The 20,007-nt window shown below is 41.4% G+C and overlaps 2 protein-coding genes across 3 annotated transcripts; both read left to right on the top strand.

The window, feature by feature from the left end:
- The first annotated feature begins 40 nt into the window (after window positions 1-40).
- BRIX1 (biogenesis of ribosomes BRX1) lies at window positions 41-5,028 on the top strand. 2 transcript variants are annotated; one of them, XM_062600287.1, is made up of 10 exons: window positions 41-217; window positions 1,166-1,277; window positions 1,682-1,725; window positions 2,285-2,355; window positions 2,779-2,828; window positions 2,919-2,992; window positions 3,086-3,136; window positions 3,414-3,515; window positions 3,989-4,117; window positions 4,419-5,028. In XM_062600287.1, exons 1-10 carry the CDS (start codon window positions 68-70, stop codon window positions 4,680-4,682), a joined length of 1,047 nt encoding a protein of 348 aa, XP_062456271.1. In that variant the 5' UTR covers window positions 41-67; the 3' UTR covers window positions 4,683-5,028. The 2 variants fall into 2 exon arrangements, with proteins under 2 accessions (XP_062456271.1, XP_062456272.1); XM_062600288.1 differs by lacking the exon at window positions 3,414-3,515.
- Window positions 5,029-7,321: 2,293 nt separating this feature from the next.
- Window positions 7,322-19,748, top strand: DNAJC21 (DnaJ heat shock protein family (Hsp40) member C21). The gene is made up of 12 exons (XM_062599895.1): window positions 7,322-7,563; window positions 8,195-8,288; window positions 8,892-9,015; window positions 9,909-10,031; window positions 12,954-13,258; window positions 14,478-14,632; window positions 14,984-15,071; window positions 15,311-15,469; window positions 15,907-15,946; window positions 17,487-17,677; window positions 18,116-18,191; window positions 18,938-19,748. The coding sequence occupies exons 1-12, from the start codon at window positions 7,467-7,469 to the stop codon at window positions 19,100-19,102; spliced, it is 1,617 nt and encodes a 538-aa protein (XP_062455879.1). The 5' UTR covers window positions 7,322-7,466; the 3' UTR covers window positions 19,103-19,748.
- Window positions 19,749-20,007: the final 259 nt, after the last annotated feature.

The following is a 20,007-nucleotide window of genomic DNA, read 5'->3' as shown; positions in this document are numbered from 1 at the left end:
CGGCGGGGGCGGAAGTGCGAACAGACGGAAGTGCAAGCGACTTCCGACGCGGGGCTGTGCAGCCAAGATGGCGGCGGCCAAGAGGAAGCGTGGGGCGACAGCTGCTCGGCCGAAGAAGCGAGCTAAGGGGGACGCGAGCGCCTCCGAGCCAGCTCCCAAGGCGGGCCCGGACGGGGCGGGCTCGGAGGAGTACCGTATCCCAGCGCCGGTCTCCCAGGTACTGCTCGGTCGCAGGGCGGAGCGGGCGGGGCCGCGCGCTCCGCGAGAAGTCCCGTGTGTCGGCGTGCGGCGGCCGCCGAGACACGCTGCGCCCCGGCGAGGGGCTGCGGGGGCGCGGGCGAGGCGTTGTCGCGGGCTCGGTGCTGCTGGGCTCTGCGCTGCTGCGCGCAACGCTTCCGTCGGGCGTTCGCTGCTGGTGGATTCCGAGTTTTGCTGCTCTTCCTCCTGCTAGGGAGATGCTGGGGCTCAAAGTGCGTGTGCTCGGGGAGGGGAAGCCGCCGCCCTGCCAGGCGAGGGAAGGTGCTCATAACTTCTTGTAGCTGTAGCACACGTGAAAGTAGCATCTGATGGTATATTTTGCAGTGATAGGAAGAGCATTTTTCTGTTTTGTTTAAGTTGTGCTGCACTCATCTCGGAAGTATTTTAGTCAGCTAAGTGGTGGTGTTATAAATGAGGGATATTGTACCTGTTTCATTTAAGAACTGTCATGAGATGGCCTCAATAACTGTCTTGCGATTTGCTAAAAAGAAAAAAATCAGTGTGTTCAAGTCTGAGACTTTTTTACATGGTTATCTGTAAGAGAAGCTATGTTGTTTTATTTTGAGATTGTAGCTCAGGCATTTTTGTAGAAAGGGAGGAGAGTGTTTAGGGAATATGTGTTGCGTATGGGTTTCTTAAACTCCAGTTGTTCTACACAAAAGGTTCTATTAGTGATGTGGTATGGATAAGAGTCATTCCATAAAAACATATATTCCTGTATTCTGTACGAACGTCAGCACTTTCCCCAAGTGGGCAGTTCTGTGCTAGTGTAGTAGTGGTAATAATAACAAATGTTTCTGTTGTGCTTTTCTGTTATTACTGTTCAAACATGTATTTTGGCTGTGTTGTAACAGTTCGGAGGCTAGGAATTTCCTCTGCCTGCTTAACTTCTGTGCCATTTTCCTAGGGTAAATGGAAAAACAAGGAGCGGGTGCTTATATTCTCATCCCGTGGAATTAATTTCAGAACAAGGCACTTAATGCAAGACTTAAGAACGTTGATGCCTCACTCCAAAGCAGGTAGGACTAAGCATCATTCCTGACTTAGTCATGTTTTCAGATTAGTTCTAAATCAGCTGTTTTAACAGCTTGTTTTTTGGTGCTATTTTTTATATGGTGCATAATTATTTTGACAAAACTATGCCTTGTGTCCTAAACAAAAAACCACCCTCCCTGAGCCAACAGAACTTATTGCTGTTGTTATAGCCTAATGTTCTCCGGAAAATGATTGTTATGGCTTCTGTTCTGTAAGCACCCAAATATGCATATTGACATACTTATTTTCTGCATCACATGGCTAAAACAGCTTGATATAGTTAATCTTTCATTTATGGCCAGTAAATTTTTGCAAAGAACAGATTTCTTCAAAAAAAAAAGTGTTAAATTGGTTTTCAAATATTCTCAATGTTATTTTTGTTTTCCAGATACTAAAATGGACCGTAAAGACAAGTTATTTATAATAAATGAGGTAATCCAGAATTTAACTAGTACTATTTTTTTTTTCTTTTCTGTGGTAATCCTGTGTAGAACAGAAAGGGCAGCCAATGGACAGCTAGTTCAAAGGAATTAATACTAGCTATATGAGTTGTGCAACTTCGTAAGTGAAAATGATTGATGTTAAAGAAGTGTTTAGGTTAAAATGGGAAGCTGACTTTTGATATAATTTGTGTTTGGGTAGATCAAGGAACAAACAAGTGACCAGCCCAAATAATGTAGTAAGACATTGGTAGAGCTGAAACAACAACCCATTGTCACAGCTTCTGCTCTGATACTCATGTCCTGGAAACCTCATCAGATTGCTTGTAGCTTCAGTGAAATTATTGCTACTGGTAATAGGAACTTTAGATCTTTCAATAAGTCTTTAAACTGAAGTTTGGAGATCAGTAGATGTAATCAATTAAGATGAGACTTTTTGGTTTTGAACTTTTACTTTGCTGCGGGGGTGCAGGGCATAGAGATTAATGTGGAAAGTCTGTGAAAATGTCCTCAGAATTTTGTAAATAGCTAATTTGTCATGCTTTGTATAGGTCTGTGAAATAAAAAACTGCAACAAATGCATCTTTTTTGAAGCCAAAAAGAAACAGGATCTGTACATGTGGTAAGTAAATGTTTTGGATTTTACCTTCCTGTGTGTAACTAGGTATGCTTCTGTTCTAACTAAAGTCTGTTGGAGTAATAGTGAAGATGTATAAAATAGCATTGCTTAGTTAAATCTGTTCTAATCCCATACTTAGAGAGGGAATGTGAATTTACAATGCATGATGGTTTTACTGGATTTTTCCCAAAACATTTTATAATTTTATTTAAAAAACAAGTATACATACAATGCATTTCTGTTGAGTGTTACAATTTAAGGCCTATTAATTGTACCTGAAGTATGTTAAAGAATTCAATATTGCTTTTAAAAGAGGTTGAAATTACAGAAGTAATTGGTTGGACTGTACTGTGCGACTCTGGCACACCCTTCTATCTGCCATTAACGTTTTTTTTTCCCCTCTTTTTTTCTGCCTCTCCCCTGTAGGCTTTCAAATACACCACAGGGACCATCAGCTAAATTCTTAGTACAGAACAGTAAGTTGTTGAGATCATTTGGGCTTTTTATTTTCTTGTCTGTATGTTTTTTTTTTCCAAATACTAAAATGGTATTTTTAATAATTGTAGTTCACACACTGGCTGAATTGAAGATGACTGGAAACTGCTTAAGGGGCTCACGGCCCCTTTTGTCTTTTGATCCAGTATGTATAGGTTTTGTGTTTCATGGATTATGCTTTCATTTTCTGTACTACTACATTTTGTTTTGTACATAAAATTACATTTTTCTTTTATAGACATTTGACAAGGAGCCACACTACGCCCTGTTAAAGGAGTTGTTTATTCAGGTTAGTTTGTAGTTCTCTTGTCTGGTGTTTCTTCCTTCTTGGAAATGGCCTTTGGCAACATATTTATTGATTTTTAAGTAGTAATTTTACACTTCTGAACTTGAACCTAATCCTGTGGGGATGTTGTGCTTAAGGTCACTGGGACTGCTTGTGTTTAGGTTATTTATTTAACCTGGAATCTGGATCTTAATAAATTAAGACGAATTAAAGATAAGCCACGTATATGATTGACCTCTTATGATTACAGATATTTAGAAAAGATTGCCTTTTATTACAGATATTTAGTACACCACAGTATCATCCCAAGAGCCAGCCCTTTGTAGATCACGTATTCACATTCACCATTACAGACAAGAGGATCTGGTTTCGGAATTACCAGGTTAGTGGTCCTCTTTGGCTCTTCAGATGGTGCTATGAAATGACTTCATATCAAATCCATTAGTTACAATAAATTAAGAAGAATCGCTCTCAGGATATGCTGATGTTCAGTGCTCGCACAAAGAAATTTCAGTTATTCTGATTCCGTAAAGGTTGCCTTCATGATAGGAAATGGTAGCCAAAGTGAAGCCCAAACTTCACTTGTCTTTTAACTTTTATTTAGTGCTTTGGCTCAAAGTGTGGCTTCTTATTTTCCAAAGGAGGAATTCACAAGTATCTAGTACTTGCTGTTTGCTTATACCTGAAGGAACTGCTTTGTATATAGAGTTGTATTTGTACAAGTCTAGCTTACCAGTTTCAGCAGCACTAGAGCTGGATTTGAATTCTGTCATGGATCACTGTATGTAATATGACAACAAGGTCATATATGTAGATTCAATCCATGAAAAAAGAGTAACATTCTTTTTATTGCAGATCATAGAAGAGGATGCATCTCTAGTGGAAATTGGGCCTCGTTTTGTTCTAAATCTCATCAAAATATTCCAGGGTAGCTTTGGAGGACCAACTCTATATGAAAATCCTTATTACCAATCTCCAAATATGGTAAGCAGCTTTGTCCTTTCTTTCATTTAGCAGTTCATTTGAAGTCTTGCAAGCTCCTTATGCAAAAGGACCACGTGTTCCTTTCTATGGAATCCTTTGTAGGAGGGAGTGCCCTAACTAATCACAGTTAAAAATAGAATAACCATGCATAAATAGGAAGGACTCAATTCCTATCAATAAAAAGATAACACTATACTGAGGAGTTTGAGGCAGAGAAATCTCTACCTGTTTCTTTGGTATCTGAGTTTTTTCCATCTTACTTTTTCAACACCTGCTTGAATTTAATTTCTTATTTTTATAGCATCGACGGTTGATAAGATTATCAATGGCTGCTAGATTTAAAGAGAAACAGCAAGTGAAAGAAGTACAAAAGATTAAGAAAAAAGAAACTAAGATACTTACTGAAGAAGATCCCACTGAAACTGTCTTTGAGACTCCAGCTGAAGAAAAGCTGATGGAAGTGCAGCTTGTGAAACCAGAAATGAAGGCAACCGTAAAAGATAAAAGGAAGCCACGCAAAATTCAAAGGAAAAAGCAAAAAAAGCTTTTCCGAATTGAAGGATAAATGTTACAAATGACAAAACTAGGCAGTCTGCAAAGTCATCTGTTAAACTGATATATCTATACCTAGCTATATTTCATAGCTGTCTTCACCTAATATTGTAAATACTTGTTTTTACAGACAAAACTAATTTGACTTGTTTTGAGTAAAAAAAACCCAACAGTTTCTTTATTAAGATTCAGTTTGTATTGTTTTATTGTCTTTCTCTTTCTGATTATGGGTTTTCAAAAAGAACATGTCAAGATGGAAGCTGAAATAAGAAAGTCAAAATATTTCTGCTTTTTACACTTAAATAGCTCTGAGAAACAACTCACTGTAACATACAAGGAATAAAAATAACTAGGTAGTCTTTGGTGCTCGTCATTAGCCAGAGTTCAGAATTCATATTTCATAGTCCTTTACAGTAGTCAATAATCCTTTAAAAAAGTTGCAAGTTCTCTCTTTTTAGACGGCTGTTTCTTACTATACCCTGTAATCCTTAGGCAATGGCAAGGGTTATGGCTGGTTGTGTTTTTATTAACAGTAGAAGAGCTGCCACTCCTGTCTGTGGGAGCTCCTAGTCATGTTTTTAGGACCTGAAATGTGCTTATAGGGGAGAAGTAGGCCTTTATTCCAAATTCACTGCATGTTCCCTAAAGGTAAAAGGTATGTTGCTGCTTATGATTCAGAGTACTAAAAGCACATGCCTACATGAGCTTGAAATAGAATTCTCTGTCCTTTGTTACAGCAACAGTGCTTAAAGGCACTGATTGTGTATAAAAAAAAAATGCTTTCAGCATTTACATATGCCGATTAACTTTCTTTGCTTTGTTCTTAAAAACAAAACCAAAAAACCTCTCTTCATTCAATTTTGTATACTTACATAGTTTGAGTCTTGTTTTTCAAAGAATGAGTCTATATAGATCTTTTTTCAAATTAAAATGGCAAGTAAGCTTCCAGTACTGCATAATATGTACTTATAAAAAATATTGGCTTGATTTTGCTTATAGCTAAATGTGTCTGAGTGCAGCCAAATTTGATACCTCTATTGGCTGCTGTATACTGATCAACAGCAGGAAGTCTGAAGTTTGGTTCCCTGTAGTTCTGTTTGACAGCTGGTGAACTCACACATGTGAGCTGATCTGTGTCTTAAGCCAAAGCAAAGTGACTTGGCCAACAATCTCTAAAGACCACAGGTTTCAAAAGAAAGTGTTAACAGCATGGAGCTGTTTTGGCTGCATGAAAGTACCTGTACACTCTTGAGCATTTTTGCAAACAGCTGTATGCATTTGATTTGATGAAACTGGAAGCCCAAAAAAGCAAAATCTAGCATTAATAACAGGGAAGGTAGCAGCCCCTTGATTCTTCTAGACCTGCAAGCCCAAACACTAACAAACTGGAACCTTGGGTCCAGGAGCAGGGCTGCTAGAGCAGGGCCACTACTGCAAGTGTGAGAGTGAAGTAACAAGCAGGGCTTCTGCATCACTCTTCCCCACAGCATTACTGCATGTGCTTCCTCCCGTCTGCTGCAGGCAAAAGCCCTTCCCTCTGCCCATTTTCCCAGTATAATAAAATATCAATAACGTAGCCCATCTTCTTGAGAGCAGATACACCCACCCAAGCACAGCTCTTCCCTCCCCCACACACACAACCTTCTGCCCCTCCAACGGCTCCCACGGGGCCCTCGCGCCCCCCCCCCCCCCAACGGCTCCCGCGGGGCCCTCGCGGCCCCCCCCCCCCCCGGCTCCCGCGGGGCCCTCGCGGCCCCCCCACCCCGGCTCCCGCGGGGCCCTCGCGGCCCCCCCCCCCCCAACGGCTCCCGAGGGGCCCTCGCGCCCTCCCCCCCACGGCTCCCGCGGCGCCCTCCCCCCCCTCCCCCCCAACGGCTCCCGAGGGGCCCTCGCGGCCCCCCCCCCAACGGCTCCCGCGGCGCCCTCGCGGCCCCCCCCCCCAACGGCTCCCGCGGCGCCCTCGCGGCCCCCCCCCCCCAACGGCTCCCGCGGCGCCCTCGCGCCCCCCCCCCAACGGCTCCCGCGGCGCCCTCGCGGCCCCCCCCCAACGGCTCCCGCGGCGCCCTCGCGGCCCCCCCCCCAACGGCTCCCGCGGCGCCCTCGCGGCCCCCCCCCCCCCAACGGCTCCCGCGGCGCCCTCGCGGCCCCCCCCCCAACGGCTCCCGCGGCGCCCTCGCGCCCCCCCCCCCCCCGGCTCCCGCGGCGCCCTCGCGCCCCCCCCCCAACGGCTCCCGCGGCGCCCTCGCGGCCCCCCCCCCCCAACGGCTCCCGCGGCGCCCTCGCGGCCCCCCCCCCAACGGCTCCCGCGGCGCCCTCGCGCCCCCCCCCCCCCGGCTCCCGCGGCGCCCTCGCGCCCCCCCCCCAACGGCTCCCGCGGCGCCCTCGCGGCCCCCCCCCCACGGCTCCCGCGGCGCCCTCGCGGCCCCCCCCCCCCAACGGCTCCCGCGGCGCCCTCGCGCCCCCCCCCCCCCCAACGGCTCCCGCGGCGCCCTCGCGGCCCCCCCCCCCCAACGGCTCCCGCGGCGCCCTCGCGCCCCGCAGCGCTCCCGCCGCTCCCTCGCTGCCTGCCTTCCGGGACGCCTCCCCGTCGCCCGGGCCGGGCTCCCCGCGGCCCCGCCTGTCGCTCGCCTAGCTCCGCCCGGCCGGGGGTGGCGGCAGCGGCGGCTCGCGCTCCTTATGGCTGCGCCGCGGCGGCCGGCCCCTCCTCTGGCCGCTTCCCTCGCTGCGCTGCCGGCCGGCGCTCCCCGCACGCGGTGCCGACGCGCCCCGCTCCGCTCCGCGCCCTGACCCCGCCGCGATGAGGTGCCACTACGAGGTGCTGGGCGTGAAGCGTGACGCCGCCGACGAGGACCTCAAGCGGGCGTACCGGCGGCTGGCACTGCGCTGGCACCCGGGTACGGCCGCGCCTTCCGCGCTCCGCAGGCCCGGCCTGGCCGCAGGCCTGGGAGGAGGGAGCCCGGCCGGCCCGGCCTCGCCCTCCCCTTCTCGCTGGCTCCGACCGGGGCGGGGAGGGCCCGCTGGGTTGAGGGCGGGAGCGAGCCGCGGGGTGGCGGCAGGGCCTTGCCGGGCGGCCGCCGCCGCCTCCCCCAGCGCCGCGGACGGCGTTTGCCCCTCGGGGCTGCCCAGTCCTGAGGAGAGTCGGAGGAGAATAATGTCTGTAGCCGCCTTCTCACTCCCTTGTGCAGCATTACTCTGAGGGGGAGAAACTTCCGTCTGACCGGGGAGGGAAAGCGCTTTTAAAGCCTCGGAGATGACGCCAGCCTGCTTTGGTTTTGTGTTCGTGCTGTGCCCTCTTGGCTCTCTCCTTGTGCTCTGGGTCTGTTAAAACAGACCTGCCCGCTGCGCAGGGGGCTGGGAAGCGCTTGGGAAAGGGCTGTGTCAGCTGTCGCCCGGTATCCTCTTGGTGTATCCAGTAACACCTTGAGCTGCACTTCTGGCTTGATGTTCTGTTTTCTTAAATGGTTGTGACAGGTGCTGCTCTTATGGTTTTAAGTATTTAAAATTGTATTTAAACTTACCTTGCAGATAAAAATCTAGAGAATGCTGAAGAAGCAGCAGAACAGTTCAAGTTAATCCAAGCAGCATATGATATTCTCAGTGACCCACAGGAAAGAGCCTGGTTAGTAATATTTATCTTACAGTAGGCTTCTTATTTCTGTCTTCACCAGTTCTGTCTTGGAATTCACTTCACATGTGCTTGACTGGTAGTCAGAATAGAGCCTCTGTGGCAGGTGTGGTCAGCCTTCCTGGTGCTTTGCTCCAAACTTTTAAGTAGTTGAGAGCCATGCAACATATACTACCTGTCTCAGAAACTTGAAGGAGGAGAGACTTCACTTTAAATGTTCTGTGTGACTTGCCTTTTGAATATGCTGAAATCATGTACCAGATTATGCAGCTGAGAACACCTGTGCTAACTTTGTCCTCCTTTTTTAAAAAAGTATCGTTTTTCACTTTTCATATGCTAATTTACAGTTTGGGATTTGGATAATATACTGATTTTTGAAAGCTTACTGAAACATCTTGTTCAGTTGTAACCCTGTGGGGTTTTTTTTGGTGCATGTTTGTTTATTATACTTCTCTGAAGACATTGGATACGAGAGACATTCCAGACATTGGGCTAAGCAATACATCAAAGTAATATGGGTACTATGTTAGGTATCTCTTATTTTGTATTGGGAATATTTTGTGTCATTTACGTCCTTGATACTGTGAACTTTTGTAGGTATGATAATCATAGGGAAGCTTTACTGAAAGGAGGGGTTGATGGAGACTATCAAGATGACAGTTTAGATCTGCTGCACTACTTCACTGTTAGCTGTTATTCTGGATTTGGAGATGATGAAAAGGTAATGAACTAATTCATCTTTAATGGGTCAATTTAAATCTTATGAAAAGCATCAGCATTCACTTAATATTGAAAAGCTATTCATAGAAATGTTGAACACAGTAACAATGTTGAACAGATAGTAACAATATCTTGCCAAGACAAAACCTACACTAGATATTTAATCAAATTTTAATTCCTGCTTACTGCCTAACAGCTGCATAGCCATGATTTCCAACTATACCATACAATTACAGAGTGCCTGAGTATGTTGTTATACAGTGAAGAATCCATATGCTTTTCAGTACCATGTGCTTATTCAGAAATATCTTTAAAAAGCTAGAACGCCTCAAGATAAGAAAAAGCAACAGAATACCAGTGCAGGGGTGGGGAATGAGGAAGAATACACTTGCTGCAATCTAATTTCCTGTTGCATTTTAAGATACTGATCTTAAGTTAAAAAGCTCTGAGTGATTAGAAGTACCTCTACCTGAGAGTATCTTCATTTGTCTTTGTGTTATTATAGTAGTAATGAGTTAGTAACTATAATTTAAAAAGCGAAGATGTAAGTAGGGTACTTAATAGTGAATTTTCCTCAAAACTTGTTTCTGTCTAGGCATACATATGTTGACATCTTCAGCATACGGAATGTTTGGAGTTGAATACAGGTGCTTGATGTGCAACAGAGAGACAATAGACAAAGGAGACAGAAATAACAGGAATGGGAGAGAACAGGAACTTTATTAAACAGAAAGGATCTCATTACCTAGCATAAGCACTTAAAAGGCCTATACCCTGATTTACAGTTGCTGTTGCAATTCGTAATATTTCTTTAAAATCCACTACAGTAACTGAGCAGTTGTGCACTTATTATTGAGCTATGCAGAATGAGTCACAGATTATTTTTTATTTTAGGGATTCTTTACAGTATATCGACAAGTTTTTGAGAAGATTGCAAAAGAAGAGATGGAATATATGACCCAGGAAGATGCTGAAGAATTCCCTATGTTTGGAAATTCCCAAAGTGACTATGATGAGGTAAGAACAAGTGTAAAACTAAAAGTAACAATTGAGTCATTACTTTGTCTCACACTGAAATGAAAGGCTTCTGTTGACCTTAGTTGAATATGAACCCACGTATCTACCCTCTTTACTACTACTGTAGACCATTACTGTTATAAAGGAAATGTTCAAATTATGATTCATAATATTTAGATGAATCAAAATTGTTATTTCCTGTTGGACTACGTTAGTAGCCGGGCTTTTAGTGATGTGTTGTCAAAACCCTGCATTTCACAGGCCTAATCATCAATTATGCCAATAGAACTTAAGTGCTATGTAAAGCCTAAGAAGCAAAAGAACGGATGTTCTCTTCTCAAAGAGAATAGCTTACCAGTGCTCTAATGCAACATACGTTACAGAAATGGATATTGAAATACAATATTTTTAACAATATGAATAGTACCTTGCCTCATTTAGGAAAATAAAATGCATTCACTACGTAACACAGACTATGGAACCTGAGAGACATGGTGATTGACCTACAATGGGAGCTCCTACTAAGATGTTTCTGTCATCTATATTATTTTGTTATAAGATTTAATTTTGAGAGCATCACATCCTTTCCTTGGGGAAGTGAGAAAAGAACCGGAATGGTACAGACCTGAATTTTTCTCCATTTGTTTACCAACTATTTGTTGTATTCTATCAATCTTACCATTTTTTTTAAGGTTGCCAATATTTCTATGTGGAATGTGAATAATCCCAATGAATGACTAAATAATATCAGCATTCTTAAATATTTCTGCTAGTCTACTACTTCTCCATGGCACTTTTAGTAGTATTGTACTGTATGACTAATTATTTACAGAATTTAATTGATGTATACCTTAATATGAGAAACTGCTATGGTATGAAATTTGGCTGGAATTTGAAACAAAGTTACAAATCAAGGTAGAATGAATGTCAGAACGGTTCTTTGGATTTCATGTAAAATTATAGAATAGCTTAAAAATTATACTCTTTCCCAAGGAGAAAGTATTTAGTGTCTCTGAAACTGCTAAAACCTATTTTTTGATGAAGTGAACTTGAAACATTTTTTGGGAACTGCTTGTGTAGAGGCCGCAGAATGGGTATGATTATAGACCAAAAATATTTTTATACTGTCAGCTAATAACTATAAAAGTAGCTGAAATTATAGAACCAACATGATATGACATCTGCCTTGGTCATGCTGATTGGAGAAGGAAGCAAAACATAATATACTTTAATAATAATAAAAAACATACTATATAATAATAAACAATAATTTAAATTTCAAAGTCATCAGCCCTGTTTGCTTGTATTCAGGAGCAGAGATTAACCTGTTGGGAGATTTCAGTGTCCAACTCCCTCATTGTTGAGAGTGTTGTGGGGAAAGAGAAGAGAGTTTTAGAAGGGAACTACAAAAACTATCTAGAGGCTTAAAAATCTGTGATGTGAATGTTCTCCAGTTCAGTCTACTGAGGTTATTCACAGGTTTGAGAGATGACCTGATCAGTGCCAGGCAACCAGTGAAAATGCTTGTAAATTTGTGATTTAACAAGACTTTGTGAGAAGACAAGATGTATAGGTCAATTAAATGCTGAAACAAAAACAGTCAGCTCTAACTACAGATAGCAAGTAAAACAAAATGCAGCTGGTAGTCCAGCAAGAGGTGTTTTGTTGTTGTGCGGAAAAGTGGCAGACATGCTTGTATTTCAGGCAGGCACTAAGCAGGAGGAAGTCCTTTTGTTGTACCCGGGAAAAACTGCATAATGACTTGTCTGCCAGAAGCCACAGTCATGAAAGTTGTAAGCAAGCCGTTAGAAATCAGTGCTGAGGGGTTGATGACTGTAGCCCATACGAGTACCAATGATGTACGGAGGAGAAGAGATCCTAAAGGCAAAATGTAAGCTCTTAAAGACTCAGACTTTGGCTGTAATGTATTCTGAAATACAAGCAGTAGTGCATGGAGGCATAAGCAGTAAAAAAGCAGCTTAATGGAGAAAATTATATAAGAAAGAGTGGTTTAGACTTATTTTCTCTTTCCAATATATTGAGAGTACAGTATATTAATAGTTATTTGGAAAGGAATAGAGAACAAAACAATGCAACCATTATGCCATTTTATTAATCCAGTGTTTACTCCTGAGCAAAAGGAGGAAGAATTGGGAAAAATTGTTCACTGTTTCTTGTAATGTGAGAGCTAGAGGATGTCATTTTAGTTTACAGTCTCATAATTTCCTGACAAAAATAAGTGTGTCTTCACATAATCCATAGTTAAACTGTGTGAAGTGTGACTCAAGGATATTGTAGATGCCAACAATTTATATGGGTTAGAAAAAGAAATAATAAATTAATGAAAGAAAAATCCATCAAAGCCTGTAAAACCGTTCTGTCTTGCTCTGGTAGTAGAGAGAATATATTGGGAAGAAATAGCATTATATGCTTTTTGTTTTGTTGCTTTTTTGTATTGGTTATTGGCCAATGTTGAAAATGTATCGATGACCTTTGGTGTAACTTGTTATAGTGGTGGTTATGTAATATATGCATTCACTTGCTTGTGGACAGAGCATCTGATTCTGATTGTGTGCTTTTCAATTTGAAAGAAATACAGCAAAGTTAAGTAGCTGGGCACTAGTGTTAGTGCAATTCAATCCAGAAAGGAGGTGGTTTCTTGGAAAGTGGAGTTTAGAACAGTTTAGTGGACAAGGACTTGCCATGGTTTGAAATTTTAAAGATAAGGAACGTTTTGGGACACTGCTAATGATTTATTGGTACTTTGGGGAAAATTGTGGCCTATATAGGAGACAAAACCTGCTACAAAAGCCCCAAATGATTTGGTACCTTTTTTTCCTGCTCTTCCCCCCCCCCAACCCAACACAATGACTGACGTGAATGTGGGTTTTTTTTGGGTTTTTGTTTGTTTTTTTTTAACAGGTAGTCCACCCCTTCTATGCATATTGGCAGAGTTTCTGTACTCAGAAAAACTTTGCTTGGAAAGAAGAGTACGACACACGGCAAGCATCAAACCGCTGGGAGAAACGAGCTATGGAAAAAGAAAACAAGAAAACGAGAGAGAAAGCAAGGAAGGAGAGGAATGAACTAGTCCGTCAGCTAGTTGCCTTTATTCGTAAAAGGGATAAAAGAGTACAGGCTCATAGAAAACTTGTAGAAGAACAAAATGCAGAAAAAGCTAGGAAAACAGAGGAATTTCGGAAGCAGCAGAAACTCAAACAGGCAAAGTATGTATATGTGAAACAAATTCTTTATTTTGAACTTGGTGAACAATCCATGATGGTTCTTTATAGAGTTAGATTCTAATAGCGGCCGCACTTACTCTTTTAATCATCTTGAAGATTAATTTTGGTCTTAAGCTTGAGATTTTTAAAATGGAGTGCATCTGCATTGTGCTGATGTCTAGAGGTATCTGAGATAACTAGGGTACAATTACCCATATGCTACAGGTAAATGGCTGCAGTAGTGCCTTTATTTAGTTGGAGAAGTAAAACTTAATAATGGTCCTTGTTGCTTTAAAGAAAAAAATTGGATGTTGAGGAATGAAGGGAAAAAGAACAGTAACAGCCTGGACTTAGATGAGCTTAAGTGGCCTTGGAATCATACCTGATAAAAAGTGAAGTAGAAAAAGTGAACTCAGTTTTGCTTTTTCTTATGATTTGGAAGAAGGAACCCTTTCATTTGACCAAATGCATGCTTTTATGCTTTCGTTTTTCACAAAATTTAAGCAGAAGAAAGAGAATGGCAGTCTCCCAGTGTAAGTACAATTTGGTCTTCAAACTAAGAGAGCTTTTTGTCTGAAAATGGGAGGAAGGAGCTTAAATATTTTGCTTGTTTTGCAGATGCACTTTTACTTAATCTTGTGTTTTTTTTTTTTTAAAAAAAATCTATTTTACTGAAGGGATTGAAGCAAAGAGGTATGCATTTCCTGGCAAATAGCTTCATAATTCTGACTCAGCTGGACCAAAATTCAGTAACAAAATGCAGGGGTAATTGGGTCACACAGTGTATGGAAAACTGAGCTGGTACATTCCCAAAGCATAGAGCTGAGAAGTAATGTGCTTATGTTTTTGTGTTGCTGTTCTGTCTGTGATCTCACAATAGGTAAATGTGCTAGTGCTAGTCCTAGTGCTTCTAGGATTGAGCTGATTTTCCTGCTATCAGCTTCATATTTGTACCATGCTGCCTAGCATTTCCTGCCTGAAATTCAAGAAGGATCTAGCTACACTAATACCTCTTCACTTGCAACATAGATGTGCACACTGATGTCACAAACTAACTCCTCAAATTTCCAGGCCCTATAAACAATTGTTTGTTCCATCATAAAATGTTCGGGAATTTCCTCCTAAAATACCTGAAATGAGCAAATGATCTTTAAGAAATACTATTTTTAATTCCTATCTCATAAACACAGATGTGGAATTTACTGCATTATTCTACTTAAAGGCTTGCTGAACAGTATAAAGAGCAGAGCTGGATAGCTATGTCGGATCTGGAGAGAGAATTGCAAGAGATGGAGGCACAGTATGAAAAGGAATTTGGAGATGGATCAGACAATGAAGATGAATTAGAAGAACAGGAGATAAAAGAAGGAATAGAAGGTATGTGTGAGACCTATAGTGAGTCGTGGCTATAGTACTGCTTTACTGCATATAAAGACTCGCGATCCAGGTTCACAGTTTTAACTATAGTGCAGCTCTCCTCCCTTCATAGGGAGTGTGCCAGGTTAGAGTCTGGCTCTTCCTGATGTTTTCCATTGGACATAAGAAGACATCAAGATAGAACTGTTAATTTATGATAATGTATGATTTGGTGAGATAATCTTGATCAGTCTGCATGTCAATAATACTAAAGAAGTCAAGTATCAATGTTGTGACCATTTGCTGTGGTTTTAAGAGCAGCTAACTTCAAAATCGCTTATCTAACTTTCTGTCTAATCCCCATCCCTTCAGACAAGTTGAGTGATGAGGCTGAAGAAGCAGAATGCGTTGATGAGCTCTACTGCCCTGCTTGTGACAAATTGTTAAAAACTGAGAAAGCGTAAGGCTCTGTGTTTTGTGTTTTTTTCTTTTTCTTTTTTTTCCTCCCTCCTGGAAATCTCAGTAAAGATCCTTTACCCTCACATAATGGCCAGTGTCTTCCAGTAGAGATGTTATCGCTGTCAGGGCAGAATTTTCCATGTTTGTAGTGACGGGTAATGGGTTTGTTCTTAATTTATATGCAAATATAACAATATTTGCTCAGAGCTACTTGCAGTAACTACCTGCTGGTCTTCACAGCATGAAGAATCATGAAAAATCAAAGAAGCATCGAGAGATGGTAGCACTGTTACGGCAGCAACTAGAAGAAGAAGAGGAAGAATTTTCTGTGTCTTTGGATGATGCAGATGGAATAAATACCAAAGAGGAGGAAGAAACAGAAGAGACACCCAAACAGAAGTATTTTAAATTTTTTATTTAATAACATTATTATGTCCAGTCATTTCTTAAGTCTTGGAACCTTTCAATGAGTGCTTCTAGTTGGATTTATACTTGTGTTAGAACTCATAATATTGTGCAATTTAAAATATTTTTTAAAATATTTTTTTGTATTACAGTTCCGAAGACATGATTCCTTTAATATTACTAGATTTAAATGCTGTAGAATAATAGTCTTCTGTGGGGTTTTTTGCTGCTTTTTGAAGTATCTGTTAAGGAAAAGAAGTGATGACTGTTACAGAAAATGACTGTTTGGGAATAGAATTGAAGAGAGCAAGTCATTTTCTAGTTGTGGCTACTTCCCCCTGGTTTCATATTATAATGATCTGCAAAAATATAACTTGGTGCTTTTTTTTTTTTTTTTTAAAAAAAGTAATTTTAAATTCTTATCTTCACAGGCTCTCTAAGAAGCAAAAGAAGAAACAGAAAACAATGACGGTATGGAGTTGGAGAGAATGAAATTCAGGGAACTTTATAGTCTGGTTTTGTTTCCTTTTTTTTTTTTTAATCCTGAAAAAGAGAGAATTTGAAATTCTACAGAACTTAAATTGTAAACAGTAGTAATGCCAGTCTGTGATGCTCTAGGATCTGAGTTTGTCTGTAATATGACAGATCTGTGGTGACAGCAGCAGGGTGAGACTCAAGAATTAGGAGTTCTGTTTCAGGCTTGAGTGGCAGGAATACCAAAGTAAGCAAACTTTTCTGCCTTGTTTTCTTAAGATTTGAATAGGATAAAGCTTCTTCCCTACTTATCACCTCAGTCCTAGCTTTGTCCCAGGAAATACCTTTTACCAGGTCTTGCATCCTCCATCCGTTCCCAGGAAGGCCTCACATCTTTCCCAAAGCTGCCTTATCTAGTCTCCTATCACGTATTCTTTTTCCCCTTTCTCTTCTACCATCATTATCTCTTGTCCTCAAGATACTCTGAGAAATTTTCAAGCAAGCTTATTTTGCTTGCTTCCATTCTTCCTGGTTTTGCATAGCTGGAGTTAAGATTGGCTCTTCCTTCTTGTTTCCTTCCAGCCCATCAGCTTCTTGTCCAACTCTTGTCTCCTCAATTTAGAATCAGAAAGTCTTGTCCTTGGAGTATAGGTTGTGTATGGGGGAGGACTTCTCTCCTTACCATCAGTTCTGTTGAAAGGTCTTCTGCTGCCTAGAGTGTGGGTGACATCTCACTTAGCAGGAGCTGGAATGTTTTTAGTGTGCGGAGACTCTGCTAGAAACTTAACTTCCAAACTCTACCAAGCTTCTTCGGAGTACACATAAACACTAGTGTTTCTCTCTTTTTTTCTGGAGATTGATAGCTTAGCCAAATTTTGTCAGACAGTTACAACGCTGTAGAAGATACTAGAGGAGCTAGATACAGTTGCAGGAACATAGTGTTATGTCTATCTTATCCTGCTTTTAGGAGCTGCGTGTTTTGCTTCACACGTGCTCAGGGGTTGGCTTTTTGCCAAACAAACTTAATGACCTGAGGCTAACATGAAAGGTTACTGGTGGGTTTTTTAGGTTTGGGCAGGGGGGAGAAGGGGAATACAACACATTTACGTAGCATAAGTAAGTCAGCTCTTCTGGCTTTAGTGTCCTAATGCAGATGTGTGGCGTAGAAAACTGTACTCCAAACAATTTAACATTTGGCACAGTTATAAGCAAAACCATTATTTTATAATGTGAAATGGTAGCCAAAACAGTATGAGCCCAGTGTATAATTAAAAGGTACTGTCGTTCTCCTCTTCCATAGTTCTAGAAGCTGTATGTTAACAGTGGTTCTACACTGGTTCTTCTCTTCACCACAGGGTGGCCTCACCTTTCCAACTAAGATAACCGAGGTGTCACTGAAAACAGCGTAAAATTACAGAGTTGATGGCTTTGTGTGTGGTTTTTCCCCACCCCCTGCCGGGTGAGGTAAATGACTTATAACATAATTACTGATTATCTTAAAGTAGTTAACTTACTTACATTTATTCTATTTGGACAGACTTATGAGGACTCTTTTGATAAAAGTGCTGATGAAGAACCAGTTAAACAAAAGGAGGCTCCCAGGGCAGACAAGGATGGTGGCTCAGCAGAGGAGCTGGTAAATGATGGCCAAAGATGTGCTGCATCAGAGGAAATGAGTGCTACAGAAAATGTCAGCCAAGTGAATGAAGCAAAAAGTGAAGTAAAAAGGTAATTCCCTTTGCACTGACTTGTGATAGAGCAGTGACTATGTGATGTCATGTCATGTTTGATAGTCACACAAGTCTGAATTTCCTCCGCAAGGTGAATTGGAGGCTACTCCACTAAATCAATAGAATTGAATAAATATAATACTGAACAAGGAACATTACAATCTAATTTTATAACGGCTTTTGAATAGCCACAATAGTAGTAGTTGCCACATTATTTACCAGTAGTTGGTTCATCAGCTAGCTAAATCTTGAGCTAATCAACAATTGCTAGTCTAAATGAAATTGCTCTGGTTTTGGTGGAAGCACTTACGACCTGTTGTGTAAAGGAAGGGAGGAAGAAGAAGCAAAGACACTGATCAAAAATGATTAAAGGCTCTTAAACACTTTGTTGAATGTTCCTGTGCTACACTGATCTTGGTTTCTCTTTTTCTATCAGCACTACCAAGTCTAAAGGGAAAAAAGCCAAAGATGCAAAAAAGTCTGCTAAGGCATCTTCAGAGCACCCAGCAATGGTATGTCAAGTTACTTAAGATCACCTATTTCTAAAAAGTCTAACATTAAAACCAAAGCTGTTGGTTTAATCATCTCTAGTCCACAAATTGTTTGAGGTTTTTTGGCTTATTTTTTAACATTTTTAAGCAGGTACTACTTATTCCCAAGATTACATTAGTATTTAGGAGCCTGGAACATCAGCTTGCATCTTTTCAGGGAAAAGTAGCAGCCCTCTCAGTACTGAGATGTAGGCCTAGAGTTCTGCCTCCATGGATCTCTCCAGTGTGTTCAATTTAATTGGTTTGAACTGCCTTGAAGACAGCTGTTTTCATCAAGCAGGTGACCGGCAAGTAGTATTTGAATCTTTTCCAACATTGATACTTTCCAGGCAGAGCAAAACCTTGTAATACTACAACTAAGATGTACTTAATTCAGTAGATCTCACAGCCCAAAGAAGTATACATATATACAGTCTTGTTTAGTCAGGTAAGAGCTGAAGTATTCTTTTATTTTAAAAGGAGTTAGATTTGCAAGGCTTCTATTTTTGTTCTTGGCTGTACTTAGCACTCCTCAGTGTTTTAAGAAGTTGTATTTTAGAATTTTTTTTATTGATATCAGATTACTGATTAACAATTAGAGAAACAAACAGCTTAGTAATTGCATTTTTGTTCTCTAAGAGAAGCTGCATATCACAAACCATATTTTATTTATTACACATCCTACACTAACGTGAAGTACTATGTTTTGTTTTGTTTTCCTTTGGTAGAGTGAAGTTCCCATCCATTGTGTAACCTGCAACTGTGCATTTCCATCTCGGAATAAACTGTTTGAACACCTTAAAGCCACAGGTCATGCAAAAGCAACACAAGCACCAGCTATAAATGGAGCGGTACACACCAGAAACAAAAAAGAGAAACGTAAAAACAGATAGAACTTTGTTACAGTGACAGTCTACAAAATCTTACATGAAAGCGCTCAGAACTGAAAGGTGCCGATTTCCTGTAGTCCGAGCTAAACAGAGAAGGCAACTTTGAGTTTGGGGAAAAAAAAAGGAAGATGCAACAAAAGGAACATTATCTTGTGAAGCAACCCATGCTGACTTTCGGTTGTACCAGCCTTTCTTCAGTGGCTGAATGTGATCTACCATCCCAGCAGCTTTCAGGTTAGGATGGTGGGGGAGGAAGCAGAAACTCAAAGCCAGTCACCTTGCATACCTCCTGCATGGATAAAGTACCCAGTCAGAGGAAATAAATTATTTTAGCACTTATGTTGCTTTTTCTTTTTTTCTTTAAAAAAGGCTCAGCTCATGTTGAGTGTAACTGATTTAAAGTCAAAGAATGGACTGTGCTGCTTTGATCATTGATCAAAAATGAAATGTAAACAAGAAAGAGAGGCTTTTCTGCTATTCACAAGCACATCACTGTTCAAATTACTTAATCTGAAAGAAATACTATCATTATGCTAAAGTTGGTTAACCGTATTTGATATTCAGCTGATTTTGTACAAGCCCCTCTGGAGCTGGAAAAAAATATTGTGGGAGAATTTTAATAAATTAAGTAAAGGGGGAAATAAATAAATTGATTTTCAGTTGTCATTCATTTAACTATACGCAAGGTGATTGCATGCATGAAAAACATCTCTAGGTGTATATATACACACAATGGCTAATGCTACACTAGGTCTCACCACTTGAAAAAAAAAAGTTGCAGCTAATAGGGATAGCTGGCTACCTGTGTTCTTTTCCTCTAATGAAGAAAACCAGAACTAAATGTGTACCTCTGTTCGTATGCAGTCTACTTGATCATAAATGCTGCAGGCACCTTTTTTAAAAAAAAT

The sequence above is a fragment of the Rhea pennata genome, chromosome Z, assembly GCF_028389875.1.
Source record: "Rhea pennata isolate bPtePen1 chromosome Z, bPtePen1.pri, whole genome shotgun sequence".
Classification (NCBI taxonomy): Eukaryota; Metazoa; Chordata; class Aves; order Rheiformes; family Rheidae; genus Rhea; species Rhea pennata.
Note: the sequence above shows the minus strand (reverse complement) of the source record. Positions and strands in the feature narration are given on the sequence as shown.